The following is a 13,541-nucleotide window of genomic DNA, read 5'->3' on the forward strand; positions in this document are numbered from 1 at the left end:
TGTGATGAGTCTGCCGAGAGAAGGGGAAGGAGGCCCCTGTACCTGGTGTAGTTAAACAGGCTCCTTATTGTATAAGAAAATAGGTAGGTTTCATGCACAGTGGTTGAGGAGGGGCATTAAGTCAGGTTGGTATATGTCCATGTAAAGACGTAAACATCCAAATGAAAGGGATTGTTGTCCCAGTTTGTGTTTCTGAGAAGTGGGTCTATAGGAGATGAGCATGTCCTCGCTACCCACCAACCTTCTGCATATGTCATAGGGCAGCTGGGCTTCCACCTTGTAAATTCTGTGAAAATCGGCTATTTCATGGGAAAACGTATCTATTTCTCTTTCTGGGAAGATGCAACTTCGTTTTCTACCAAGTGTTCAAAACATACATATGTAGGCATTAAAGGTTTGAGGAAAAAATGACAATAAGCAAATTTTAGTCAATTTTTTTTTTTAAAGATTTCATTTATTTATTTGAGAGAGAGAGAGAGAGCAATGAGAGGGGGGAGGGTCAGACTCCCTGCCGAGCAGGGAGCCTGATGCGGGACTCGATTCCGGGACTCCAGGATCATGACCTGAGCCAAAGGCAGTCGCTTAACCAACTGAGCCACCCAGGTGCCCCAAATTTTAGTCAATTTTTAACAGTGGAAGTTGATTTATTGGGTAGCCTCCATGCTAAACCTACTGGAAATTTAGAACAAAGGAGTGTGGATTCAAATTTAGAAGCATGCATCAGCTATAAGGCATGCACCATGGTGTGTGTGTGTGTGTGTGTGTGTGTGTGTCTGTGTGAGTCTGTGTGTGTGTTTAACCTTGAGTTTGACATTGCACCATGCTCCTCCCAGTGCCTGTGTATCCTGTTTTCTCTGCATGCAATGTCCTATGTTCTCCCCCCATCCTTTCCTCTCCTCCTGACCTTGCTAGCTCCTTCTGTTCCTTAGGGTCTTAGCAGAGAGACCTCCCCAACCACTCGATTTGAAATCATCCCCAGTTCCACCCCTGGTCTTCCATTATTGCCTCTTCTAGTTCTTTTGCTTCCAATTTTTTTACTATCTGGCTCTTAGACTGCCCCACTCCTCTCTCTCCTAATACACACACCTCACACCATACACTACACATGACACTTAATGACAGTAGGCCCCAGGAAGGTAGGGAATTTCGTCTGTTTTATTTCAGACTGACATATAGTTGGTGCTCATTAAATATTTGTTGAATGAATGAAATCACTTATGACAATTTCTCATTATATAAATCATATTTAGCTGAGGGCTACCGTTTACCATCTACCCACCCCCCTAGACTGGCCTCCATGAGTCAGGGGCTTCTTCCCCAGCTGTTCTAGTACCTAGCACAGCTCAGAGTAGATGCTCAGAACATCGAAGAAGGGAAGAGTGAATGGATTCTCTGGCAAAGGACTGAAAAGAGAGTAGCCTTCATTTCCTAAGTGAGAACAAGAGGCCGTGGGCACCATGCATTTTGGAAGGGAGCAGCACAGAGTCTTATTCATCCTTATCTCTCCGTGGCTGGTACTCAGCCCAGGGCTCGGCCCAGAGCACAGTCCATACAGGTTAATTGGATCAGATTGAGTTGAGCTAGGGAAAAGCTCAAAGTCTCTCGTGACGATAACACTGGTGATTCCTTCTGTATTCCCTTCTGCAGTCGTTTTGTTAGAACGCCCAGAAGCATGCATGTGTCCATTCATCCGTCCATCCATTGGTTCATTCACTCATTCTTTAAGCTCCACTTGGGAGTGTACCGGCTATTGGAAGGCACGGAAGGCTATGCAAGTTTTCAGGCCTGCTTTCAGAAAGCTTACCTTGAAGGAAACTTGGGCTTCATTCTCTGGGGTTTGTACAACGTCCCTGGGACAGCAGCAGAGTTGGAACTAGGCCGTTGGAGTTGCTTGGGTCTGTCCTCTGCACCGGCCTGCACACCACAATCTTCAAACAGGAGTAGAAAGGTCACCAACTGTGGTTGCAAATTGGCTCTTGCATTAATCCTGGCTTATTCAAAAACACTCAATATTTTTCCAAACTGAGTTTAGAGCTTTTGATGGAAGCCTGAATCATTTACCACGGCAGAGCATATCACCAGTATAGGGAAAACCAGAACTTAAAAATACAAAGCCCCTTTAAGTAATCCAATATAGGATAATTACATTATTAAATAAAGCTGTGGGTTTCAAATTATTCCGCCGCCATTGTACATGTAAGGATAATAATGTGAACTGTGCAAAGTGAACAGAGCAAAAAAAAATGTTTAACAAGAGGGAGCATGTCTAAATCATATGTTTATGTTTAAATAGAGACTACACAAAACAGGAAGATTTACTTGGTTTCTACATTAAAGCGTTCCTAATAGGCATGAGGCTTTTGGTGATACGCTGTGAAGACTGCTCTTCTCATTAATGACAGTAGTATGTCAAGACTCCATGTCAGATCACCAACAACCCTGCATCATTCAGACAGTGTCCACCATGGTTTTCATCTACCAACAGGGGCAGAGTTTTCTTCTTCCTTTTAGGGTCTTTATGGAATATAGGCCCCACTGAACTGTGTACCTGGGCAGAAGGTAACGTGCCTGTAAAAGTGGGTGAAAAGAGATCAGGAGATGTCAAAGGAATGGTTTGGAGTCGTTCAGCATATTAGACCATCTGTGTTGGGTGGCGGTTGAGTTTGGGTTTTATTGTTATTGTTTGTTGAGAAAAAGTGGAGTTGAGAATGTTTTCAACTGAACTTTAACACTGGAATTGGGCTCATTTATCTTCTTTTGCTTGTTTTAATGGCCAGAGCTAAGAATATAGGTGCCAAGCTAGTTTTTATCATAGCAACCTCAAAGTAGTTAAAAAAAAAATAGACTGTGGAGTGAAGACCCCATTAATTTGGCCAAAGGGAAGGTGGGCAGGCTCACCACACGTCTTTCGGTATATATCAGATACTTGCCTGTTTAGAGAGGAAGTATCTAGGACACTGGGATGCATCTTCTTGCTCTCTGTGTAAATTGTTTTTAATCTTAGGGAGGGAAAAAAGGCTCATACATGGTCAATCCAAAAGGAAAGATATGAAACTGGGCATTAATGAGAGGATGTTTCTGGGGCTTTCTTTAGAGATGGGCTTCTGGTCAGGGGAGCAGGCTGCAGCCTAACAGGTTTTAAATTAACTTGTATTAAAAATGTATTTAGCAACATAAAATATTTAGGATTTTGAATTACTTGTTTGATACGCAAATGCCTTTGGCTGTACCGTGAAGGATGGTTGCATTACATCTGACAAATCACACCTCAGAGCAGTCTTCTGTTTGCTTACTCCCTCTAATTGTGCCAGGATGGATTTCCAAAGTTCATTGAGCCACAAGCTTCACCCAAATATCTGCGGGGAGGGAGGGAGGAGGTTGGAAGAGAAGGGGCTGGCTTGGGAAATTGGAACCCAATACACTAATGAGCCTCCATGGCAAATCCATTTCATCATGTTCAGGGAGTCAAATTAAACCTTACTTGAGAGGATATCTTCATCACTCGGACGACAGAAAATTCTTCACATTTTTAAATAGCACATGAATGGCAATTCCTATAATCTTACTTTGAGGACAAAAACACAATACCAATCAAAAATTAAAATCCCTTTTGTTGCAAAATGACCTTAAATACCAACCCTTCCCTCCTCCTGCAACCCCCAGGACACTGTTAGGGGAGAGTTCCCTTATCCCAGGGTGGGAGTAGCATGGAGCTTTACTAGAGAAAGGACCGTAGAGATCAATTTGCCAGCAAGACGGGGGTGCTGCCAAATCTGGTTTCTGGTTCCACCTCAGTTTTCTTATCTCTAAAATGGGCCTGAGAACACCTACCTCAGAGAGTCCTTGTAGAGATCAAGTAAGAGAAGGTCTGTCAAATTCATGGATTAGTGTCTGGGTAAAGTAAAACATCTCAGAGTTTTCGACTGCCCTATCCTCAAAGACTGAGGAGAATGACTTAGAAGCCCAGACATTAGTAATTGCTTTCTGGCCCAGCTTCCCCTTGGAGGTACCCAGCAGCTACAGGGTTATCCACTGTTCCCTGACAAAGAATTAAGAAGAGTTAGGAATACACACAGCTACTCCCAAGTGGCATATGGATACCCCTCGCCCTCACTCCCTCATTTTCAGTTAAAGCCATGTGATATAGTAATAGTAATCGCCGTTATTTCTTGAGTGCCTACTCTGTGCTGACCATTGTACTCTGATAGCTTCAACATCCTTTACTGCCCTAGGAGGCAAGTTTTTTTTTAATCTTAATCTTTTTTAATCTTATTTTCCCCCATTTTTTAGTTAGTTTTTTTTTTTTAAGTAATCTCTACACCCAACATGGGACTCGAACTCACAACCCTAAGATCAAAAGTCAGATGCTCTACTGACTGAGCCAGCCAGGCACCCCACCCCCCAACCCATTTTTTTTAGATGAGACCTTGGCAAGATGATGCCATGTCCCAAGATGAATGTGGACATTAAACCTAGTAGAGCTGCATTTGAACCTGGGGCAGGCAGACTCCAGAGCCAGTGCTTTCTAAGTATCCCTTCGTTTCTCCGAACATGGAACCATCCAGAGATGGTGTACCATTAAGATAAGTAGTTTTTGTATGCTTTAGGCACAGCATAGTCCTTGGCTCCTCGGGAAGTACGAAAGAAGTAGAGATTAAGCAAGGATACCTGCTGCTAAAAAGTTTCCGCAATGCAGGTGTTTACTGTAGAACATGGAATTACACAATTCAGCATGAAATAGTGGTGCCTCATAAAGATTTACCATTATGTCACAGGTAATAAGAACAGGAATTCCCAGTCCAGGGACCAACTTAGTGTTGATATCATTTTATTTTGTCTACCCAGTACATTAAAAAACAACTACTACCATCTATTGCCATCCTTATTTCTGAGGAAAAATGGATATTATTACACCAGATGAAAGGAGGAGGGACAAAGTCTTAAATGGGAAGAGTGGGCAGGGGCCCTGCAAGGTCAGTTCATTCTCCAGTACAAAGAATATTTTAAAAACTCTTCCCTTCTCTTTGCTCTCTGCCCTCTCTTTCACTGGTTTGACTCCATGAACAGAGCTGCTGGCCCTGTGGTTTCTAGTGGGGTTCAGCCAGAGAGGTGCCCTGCCAGGATGGGGATAGGAAGGAGGGTGAAGACAGGTGATGATTCCCTGTTCTTTCCTGTGCAGTTCCTCCAGGCTCTTGGTGTCCCTCCAAGGAAGAGTCACCACCACTGGTAGAGAAGGGTCTACTCCATCCTAATAACCATTCGCTCCCTGCTTTGACCCTTAGACCTACAAGTGATGATAACTGACCTGCCCTTAGCCCAAGTTCCTGTACTGTCTATCTCTTGTGGCTCCTTTACATCCCACCAACACCTTTGTCATCAGTGCCTTCCTGAAATCTTCCTTGGATTATCATTACACAAGTATTCTCTTTCTTGCTGGGATCCTACACTGGTACAAAGATCGTCCTTGAAATCTAGCAAATGGAGCTGCATTGTCTTCCTTTTTCGCATTTCACGGCTGGCCAGTGAAAACTTCATCTTGTTGACCCACGTTACCGTTCTGCCCTGACTTTGTTGGACTTCTGACTGGCAAGCACGTGCCTGTAGAGTGAAACCTTTTACTCGCTCTGTAGGTGTCCTGTTAGTGGAACACACCAACGTCTTAACTGGGAGAGTGATCGGCCACATGAGCGTGAGAGTGGCCAACCCAGCCAGGCCCAGTGGTGGCAGTCTTTCTTCCCCTTGCACGCTGTGGGCATACCTGCCTACCCCATGGTGGTGAGGGCACAAGCCAATGTGCTTGCACTGGTCTTTCTGAATGTTAGCATTTAACAGGGTTTTGTTTGTTTTTTTTCATTTTTAGTTTCTATCTAGATGAAAATATCCCACTCTCGTGGAACCAATTGGACTATTATTTTGGTTTCACTATTTATTTAGCTAACATCACCTGTTGGTATGTTTGTGTTCCTAACATTTATCACATTGCAATTGCTACAAAGAATATTTTAAAAATCTAGGATGTTTGGGGAACATTGAGGTGAATATGCCGTGTTTTCCTGTTCTCATTCCATCCTCTCTCTGCCAACCCCTTTTACATTACGCTTATGTGTTCAGAATACTTTAGGCTTTATTAACATAGCTGAATATAGTTATCCTTTTTTTTAAGATTTTATTTATTTGAGAGAGAGAGAGGGAGAGAGAGAGAGAGCAAGCAGGGGGAAGAGCAGAGGAAGAGAGACAAGCAGACTCCGTGCTGAGCACAGAGCCCAGTGCGGGGTTCGATTCCACGACCCTGAGATCATGACCTGAGCCGAAATCAAGAGTGGGATGCTTAACTGACTGAGCCGCGCAGGCGCCCTTGAATATAGTTATCCTAAGCAATGATCAGTTACTGGTTACCACATGGTATGTTATAAGGAAGGCTGTGTTCATGTTCTCTCTCCTGAGGAATGATATATTTATAAAGATAGAGGTTTATCTGTGTGTCAGAGAGACCCAGAATTAAAATTGCTTGTAGTCGGGAGTTCAAAATCTCTCTTGTGTCACAGCCTACGGGTGGATGGTTCAGGCCTAGTAAGGTGGCTCTGCACATGAGGTTGCCTAGAGACCCAGCTCCTTCTGTCTTTTTCTCCTGAGACATTTGTCCTCATGTGTATTGTCCAAAGGCGTTTCCATTCCCTTTAAGGCCATGACCTAGTAGTGGCACATGTCACTAATACTCATATTTTTTTTGGTAAGAACTTGGTCACGTGGCTGCACCTGGCTGTAAGGGAAGGCGGGGAAATGGTGGGGATAAGGATGCTTAGCTAGTGAACAGCTTTGGAAGACGGAGCAAGTTTCTTTCTCAGAACAAAGGGCAGGCGTGATTACTGATCAGTATTAAAGATTTGGGGCGCCTGGGTGGCTCAGTTGGTTAAGCGACTGCCTTCGGCTCAGGTCATGATCCTGGAGTCCCTGGATCGAGTCCCGCATCGGGCTCCCTGCTCGGCAGGGAGTCTGCTTCTCCCTCTGACCCTCCCCCCTCTCATGTGCTCGCTCTCTCTCATTCTCTCTCTCTCAAATAAATAAAAATCTTTAAAAAAAAAAGATTTGGGTTCCCTGCACTCAGGGTCCTACTCCTATAATGCACCCCACTTCACGTGCACATGTCAGCTCGCCCTCTTTGCATCTCATTTTGGGAATTAGGTATTGAAGAAACAACACGAACATGATACTTTGACTGCAGCTGTTGCTGTGAACAATAAACCATTCTTTGTCTCTGACCAGGAGTCTTGTGTCCTCTGCCAGCATCCGTAGAATTGTGGCAGGCCAACTTGTAAGTTTGGGAAGAGAGCAAAATCTCAGACGCTTCATAATTCTTAATAAGGGCGAGAGTTTTGTCAAAGATCGGGTTGTTCGTTATCAAATGCCACTAAGAGGTCAAAGAAAATGAAGAATAAGAAAAGGTCTTGGTTTCATGATATAATACAATGGTTCTCGAAGTTTTTGGACTCAAGACCCTTTACACTCAAATTATTGAGGATGCCAAAGAGCCTTTTGTTTATATGGGTTATATCTATTGATATTTACTGCATTATAAATTAAAACTGAAAAATAATCTAAAGTACTTGGTAACTCATTTAAAAATAAAAACAATATGACATCCATATGTAGAAAAAAATGAATGTCGAGCTGAATCTCACAAACCTTATACAAGATTAAGTCAAAATGGATCATACTTCTAAATGTAAAGCTACACAGCTTTGGGAAGGAAACATAGGAGAAAGTGCTTATGACCTGGCATTAGGCAAAGAACTCATAGGTGCAAGAGTAAAGCCACAATTGAAAGGAGAAAAAAACTGATCAAATTGGACTTGATCAAAAATTTAAAACTTTTGTTTTATTGAAGACACTGTTAAGAAAATGAAAAGACAGCCACAGAATGGGAGAAAATATTTCCAAATCCCGTATCTGACAGAAGACCTGTATTCAGTAGACACAAGAACTCTCAAAACTCAATGGTAAGAAAACAAACAGCCCAATTTGAGAAATGAGCCATAGACTTCAACATGTGCTTCACCAAAAAGGATATACGGATGAAAAAGTAACACCTGAAAAGATGTTCAACATCATTAGTCGTTAGGGAAATGAAAATTTAAAACATGATGAGAAGCCACTCCATACATATTAGAGTGGCAATAATAAGTTAATAAACAAAAACCGTATCAAGTACTGGCAAGGAAGAGAAACAACTGGAACTCTCCTCCCTTGCTGGTGGGAGTGCAAAATGGTACAGCCCCTTTGGGAAACGGTCTCTGCAAAATTAGATAGACACTTACCCAGCAGTCCCTCTTCTGAGTTTTTGTTCTAGAGAATTGAAAATGTCTGTTCACAGAAAAAGCTTGATGTGAATGTTTACAGCAGCTCTATTTGTAGTCCCCCAAAGTTGAAAACAAGCCAGTGTCCCTCAGTGGGTGAATGGAGAAACAATCTTGTGACACATCCACGTCATGGGAGGTAGTACTCAGCGGCGAAAAGGAACAAGCTTTTGATACATGCAGCAACATGGATGTATCTCAGAGGCGTTACGCTGAGTGAAAGAAACAGTCTCAAAAGATTTCAGATGGTATGATTCAATTTATATGACATTTGGAAAAGAGAACTCGATAGCAAGAACGTATCAGTGGTTGCCATGTGTTAAAACTCATAGAACTGTACATCAAAACCAGAAATTTTACTGTAAGTTAATTTAAAAAATGAAAATAGCAATATAAACCCATTATACAAGTGCTACATTTTTATCAAAATTAACCATATTTTGAAAAACAAAAAAAATCAGTAAAAACAGTAGCATTGTTTTCCATTTTTATAAGCTCTTGACTGTCTAGCTTAATAGAGACAGCTGGGTTCTCATATCTGCTTCTGCATTTACTCTCCTGCCTTACCATATGTCATATAGTGTCTGGAAAACCCCACTATACACTTGAAAGAAAATAAGACTGAAAAAAGCAAATAATGTCTTAGTATTATTATGATCTTTGTTTTGCTTCTATGGACCACCTGAACTAATCTTGGGGATTCCCCAGGGTTCCTGGACTACACTTTGAGAACCACTGACATAATACACTGTCCCAAATTTCAGTCATTTTCATAGTATCTTGTCTTTTATCTTTTTTTTTTTTCTGCCATACCCACATGTCCTGTGTTTACTTAATGGTTTTGTTCAAATTGGCCTATTTTTTTAACTTAAATTTATTTAAAGAGGAAACTTTCTAAATCTCCTATAAATGGAAAACCAGTACCACTTTCCCATAAATGGAAAGTAACCACAAAAATAAATAAGCAATGAGTAACTTTAAAAAAAAAAAAAGTTTACCCGTGAACCATCTACACTCATCTCTGCATGGTACACTTTGGAAAACATCAGAGCGGAGGACTCATGACAATGAACGTGTCGCTAACTCTGACATCCCACTTCATTTATGTTAGCCCATTTAATCCTCGCAATTACCATAAGAGGTAGTCTTATTGTCCTTTTTTAAAAAAAAATACATTAAATAAAATGGAAGCACAGGGAGGTTAAAGAAGTTTCCCTGTGCTTCACAGTGTAAATTGCAGGCCTGGGATTCGAACCCAGGCAAAGGCTTCAGAGTCCAGGATGAATGCTATGTTGGCAGATAGGAAACCTGGAGGCGTGTCCCGGTTCTATCAGAAGGTGGTACGAGGCTATGTCATTGAACCTCACTGTCCTCGTCAATAATGTGAAGGAGGTGGACCAAATCAGGGTGTGCATGTTTACCTGCTGGCCAGCAGCCCCAGGGGGCCAGGCAGGTGAGGGAAACATCGACTGACTATAAGGCAGTAGTAGGGAGTGATGGGTCACCCGTAAACTAGAGATCTCCCTTCTTATCTAAAGAAAGCAACCACTTTCAACTGTTTTTGTTTCTGTTTTGTTTATTGGCAGATACCTCTTTTTTATTTTATTTTATCTTATTTTATTTTACTATTTTGTTTTTATTTTATTTTATGAAAAGACAGAAGTCTAGAGACCTTGTGTGAAGTTTCCCAATTTTTAGAACACGTGGGGAGGCCAGCAATACACAGGCTAATTTGTGACTTCATAGCTAGATACTTTCCTCTGACAGAGAGGGTTCCGGGATGGCATGAGCTGTTTTTATACAGTGGTAGACACAAAATCCAAACTACAGAAACAAGCCACTTAAAACAGTGGCAAAAGGGATCTGGACTTCGATAGCCTCTCAACACAGCCTCCATAAATAGTGCTAGGGAGCTGGGTTAATTGAAAAGCCAAGGTACATTACGAGAATAACAAAGTGTATTTCTTTGTGTTCCTTTTGTGTTGTAGTAGAGTAAATCAGCAATATTTATCCAGTGCTAATTCTTGGTTTGCAGAGAGCTAATGTAATCATGAGATGAGCTTATTGTAATTCTTTTCTTAGACATAGAAGCTTGCCCAGGAACGGCGAGTATTAGGAACTTTAGTCAACGCTTGCTCAGAATAGTAAATATGAACATGTGATTTGTGCCATTGTGTGTACAAAGCAATGTTTCCTGAGACATTTTCTATATATATGTTGGCTGTTTTGTTTTTTGGGTTGGTTTGTTGCTTCCCCTCCTCCGCTTATCAGATTTCCTTCTAAATCCTGGCATTTGACAATGTTGCAAGGCCAGTTTCTTTGTGAATCCACAGTAAAACATACTGGTGGTTGCACAATTCATCCAAACTTGGGTTTATGGCTTATGCGAGTTTATGTGAAACCCTGCATTTGTTTTCATGTATGGGTGTATATTCATGAAGTCTGCTTCTGAGAGAGAGAAAAGGAGGGAGGACAAAATCTATAGACTGAATCTTGAAGGATGGGTTTGTTCATCAATGACATCATAAGGATTGTATTTTCTCTTGGTTAATAAACTATTTGTTTGGCGGGCGCTGTAAGCCAGCCAGGGCTAGTCATGCCATTTCTTGGAAAAGATCTGAAGCAACTGGTAATTGAAATGATAATCATTTGATCATAGTTAGAGCTATTCGAAAATAACACTCATCTCCAAACTGGTCTCGTCTAAGGAACCATATTTGGTAACATTGTTGCCAAATTCCATCTTTGCTAATGTTGAGACTTATATACCATGATACTTAATTATTTTCCAGCATATTCTAAACTTGATTTCTGGTGTGCCCTGTCCAGAAGCTGTTCCCATATGCTTTGAAACAATACCCAGCCTGAATTTTCATTCTGACATTTAATAATCACCATGTAATAGCTATAAAATGCGTGACAACGACAGATCTTTTATTTCAAGAGGATGGTGTAGTGAATCTGAGTGAAATCATCCGTTGAAATGGTACTTTGTAATATGCTCCATTGTTTATAAAGTACTGAATTTTTTTTTTCTTGAGCAGAGGATAAAAACAGTTTCCACTTTGGGTCCCATTCAGTGGAAGTTCATATTTAATCATGATAAGAGAATGGACTCCATTACGAAAGTTTTACTTTTCATTTTTGATAGAGTATTTATTTTGTTGCTGCCTAACAAACTTTGTTCTCAGAAGCAGCTTGGAACTGGATGAGGAAAAGTGAAATTTTAGATCCTACCTTAAAATAATTTTAAAAACTAAATCCAGGGTTTCTTATTGTGTGAAGCTGATCTTAATAAACCCTTTTTTGTTTGCTTTGGAGTAGCATGTGCAGTACTCTGTGTAAGTGTGTGTGTGTGTGTGTGTGTGTGTGTGTGTAGGTGGGGGAGGAGGAGGAAGGAGTCATGTTTAACAGCAAAATTAGCCAAAATCACTTGTGAATTCCTTTTGTTTAGTAGCTTAGAGACATCTTCCTGTTGTTGTTTGTCAAAAATATTTCTAAGATTTTGTAAGCTTAGGGGTTTTCACAGCTAAGCTTTCTTCAGAAATGTGAAGTAAAAGAAATGAAAAAAGTCAGTTCAAGTTGAAATGTCAAATGCTTCAAATAATTTAACTTAAAACCCAGTGAGATGATCTTCTTAAGCCTTTTCCAAAGAATCTTCGGGTAAGAGAGGCCCTCCTTTGCTCCATGGATGGATATCTATTAAATATCTTGCCGGATTAATTCTGAGTCAGAAAAGTTGGTTGTTTCCTGGAAGCAATTAGAGATGCTTAAAATTCAAATTTATGATCCATACGAGAAACTTAAGTTTCAACTACTTTTCTTAGATTCAAAGGCTTTCTCCTCGCTCACCCTCTCTCCCCTTACCCCATATGTATTAAAAGAAAAAATCAGTTCATTTCTCAACTTACAAAGTTTTTAAGAAACATGAGAATGTGTAAGTTTCTTTCAGTGGGAAGCACATAACATTTATGAAGTATTTCTTTTGGGATTACATCACAGTTTTATTTAATTTTTAGGACAAAAGTTAAATTCAATATTTGTGTATAAGCCAAGGGAAAATGTACCATAAACATAGGAATTTGGGGGTGAGTCAGAGTTCCAAGAATCCCAGATTTACTTAGACCATTTATATAGAGACAGGCTAACCATTAGTCACCTAGTTCTCACTTTTTACTTTTGCAATTAACTGCACCTAAAAATTAGCTTTCACCCGAGCGAGTGGTTAGATGGGCAGATTGGGCTTTGGCACCTAGCATTAAAAATGGCTATCAGAATTACTGCCCAATTTTGGGGCACTTTCTTACCGTATAACAAATAGATCTTCTACATTATTTTTCAACTAGACAGCTAGCAGTGAAAAACGCTTGAAGTGAATTATTGAAGATTCTCTGTCACCAACAAGCCCATTGTCTGCTTGCATAAAGTTAAACCACTCAAATGGTATTTCAGAAGGGCTTTGTTGAAAATTTATCATTTGCCTCCCAGGCACCAATAATGTTTTGTTCTTCCCTGACCACCTCTTGTAGGATGAAGTCATTGCTGTTTCCGAAAAGGTAATTGTGAAGCTTGAAGACCTGGTCAAGTGGGTACACTCTGATTTCTCCAAGTGGAGATGTGGCCTCCAAGTTGGCTCCGTGAAAACCTCGGCCTTGGGGAGGAACGGACAGAAGGAAGCTCTGCTGAAGTACCGGCAGTCAACCCTCAACAGTGGACTCAACTTCAAAGATGTCCTCAAGGAAAAGGCTGACCTTGGTAAATATAATTTGTACTTCAAATCGCATGTGTGGGCGTATACAGTAACCTACTTTGTTGTTGTTGTTGTTCACAGACCTTTCTGGAAACCCTGTCATATAGATAATTTTATATAGATATAAAATTTCTTTGACCTCAAAGTATCCTGGGAATATGTATGGACAGATTGTCTGGGTGTGTAAGGGATGGATGCTGGCTGCCAGATCACAGGGCCTTCTCCGTGTGAAGCCCCGTGCCAGGAACTGGGTGATATAACACATGGCCTTAGGCAGCTTCCCGTTGGTGTGAAGGCATAAGACTTCATTAGGGTGCCTGAGACTGAATTAATGAAGAGTTTAAATATTTGTTCTAAGGAGATAGTATGACCTCTATTAACACCATGTCAGAATTTCATGTGTTTGTTTACATTGGGTGGAAAACAGAGCGAAGAAG

At 41.0% G+C, this 13,541-nt stretch overlaps 1 protein-coding gene across 3 annotated transcripts in view; it reads left to right on the plus strand.

Moving 5' to 3' along the window:
* Positions 1-13,541, plus strand: part of ARID5B (AT-rich interaction domain 5B) — a 177,023-nt gene that overhangs the window by 17,840 nt on the left and 145,642 nt on the right. For all 3 annotated transcript variants that reach the window (XM_032423865.1, XM_032423866.1, XM_032423867.1), the window contains one exon: positions 12,884-13,109. In XM_032423865.1, the coding sequence (XP_032279756.1) occupies positions 12,884-13,109 (226 nt within the window). The remainder of the gene's footprint in view (positions 1-12,883; positions 13,110-13,541) is intronic.

The sequence above is a fragment of the Phoca vitulina genome, unplaced genomic scaffold (assembly GCF_004348235.1).
Source record: "Phoca vitulina isolate PV1807 unplaced genomic scaffold, GSC_HSeal_1.0 scaffold29, whole genome shotgun sequence".
NCBI lineage: Eukaryota > Metazoa > Chordata > Mammalia > Carnivora > Phocidae > Phoca > Phoca vitulina.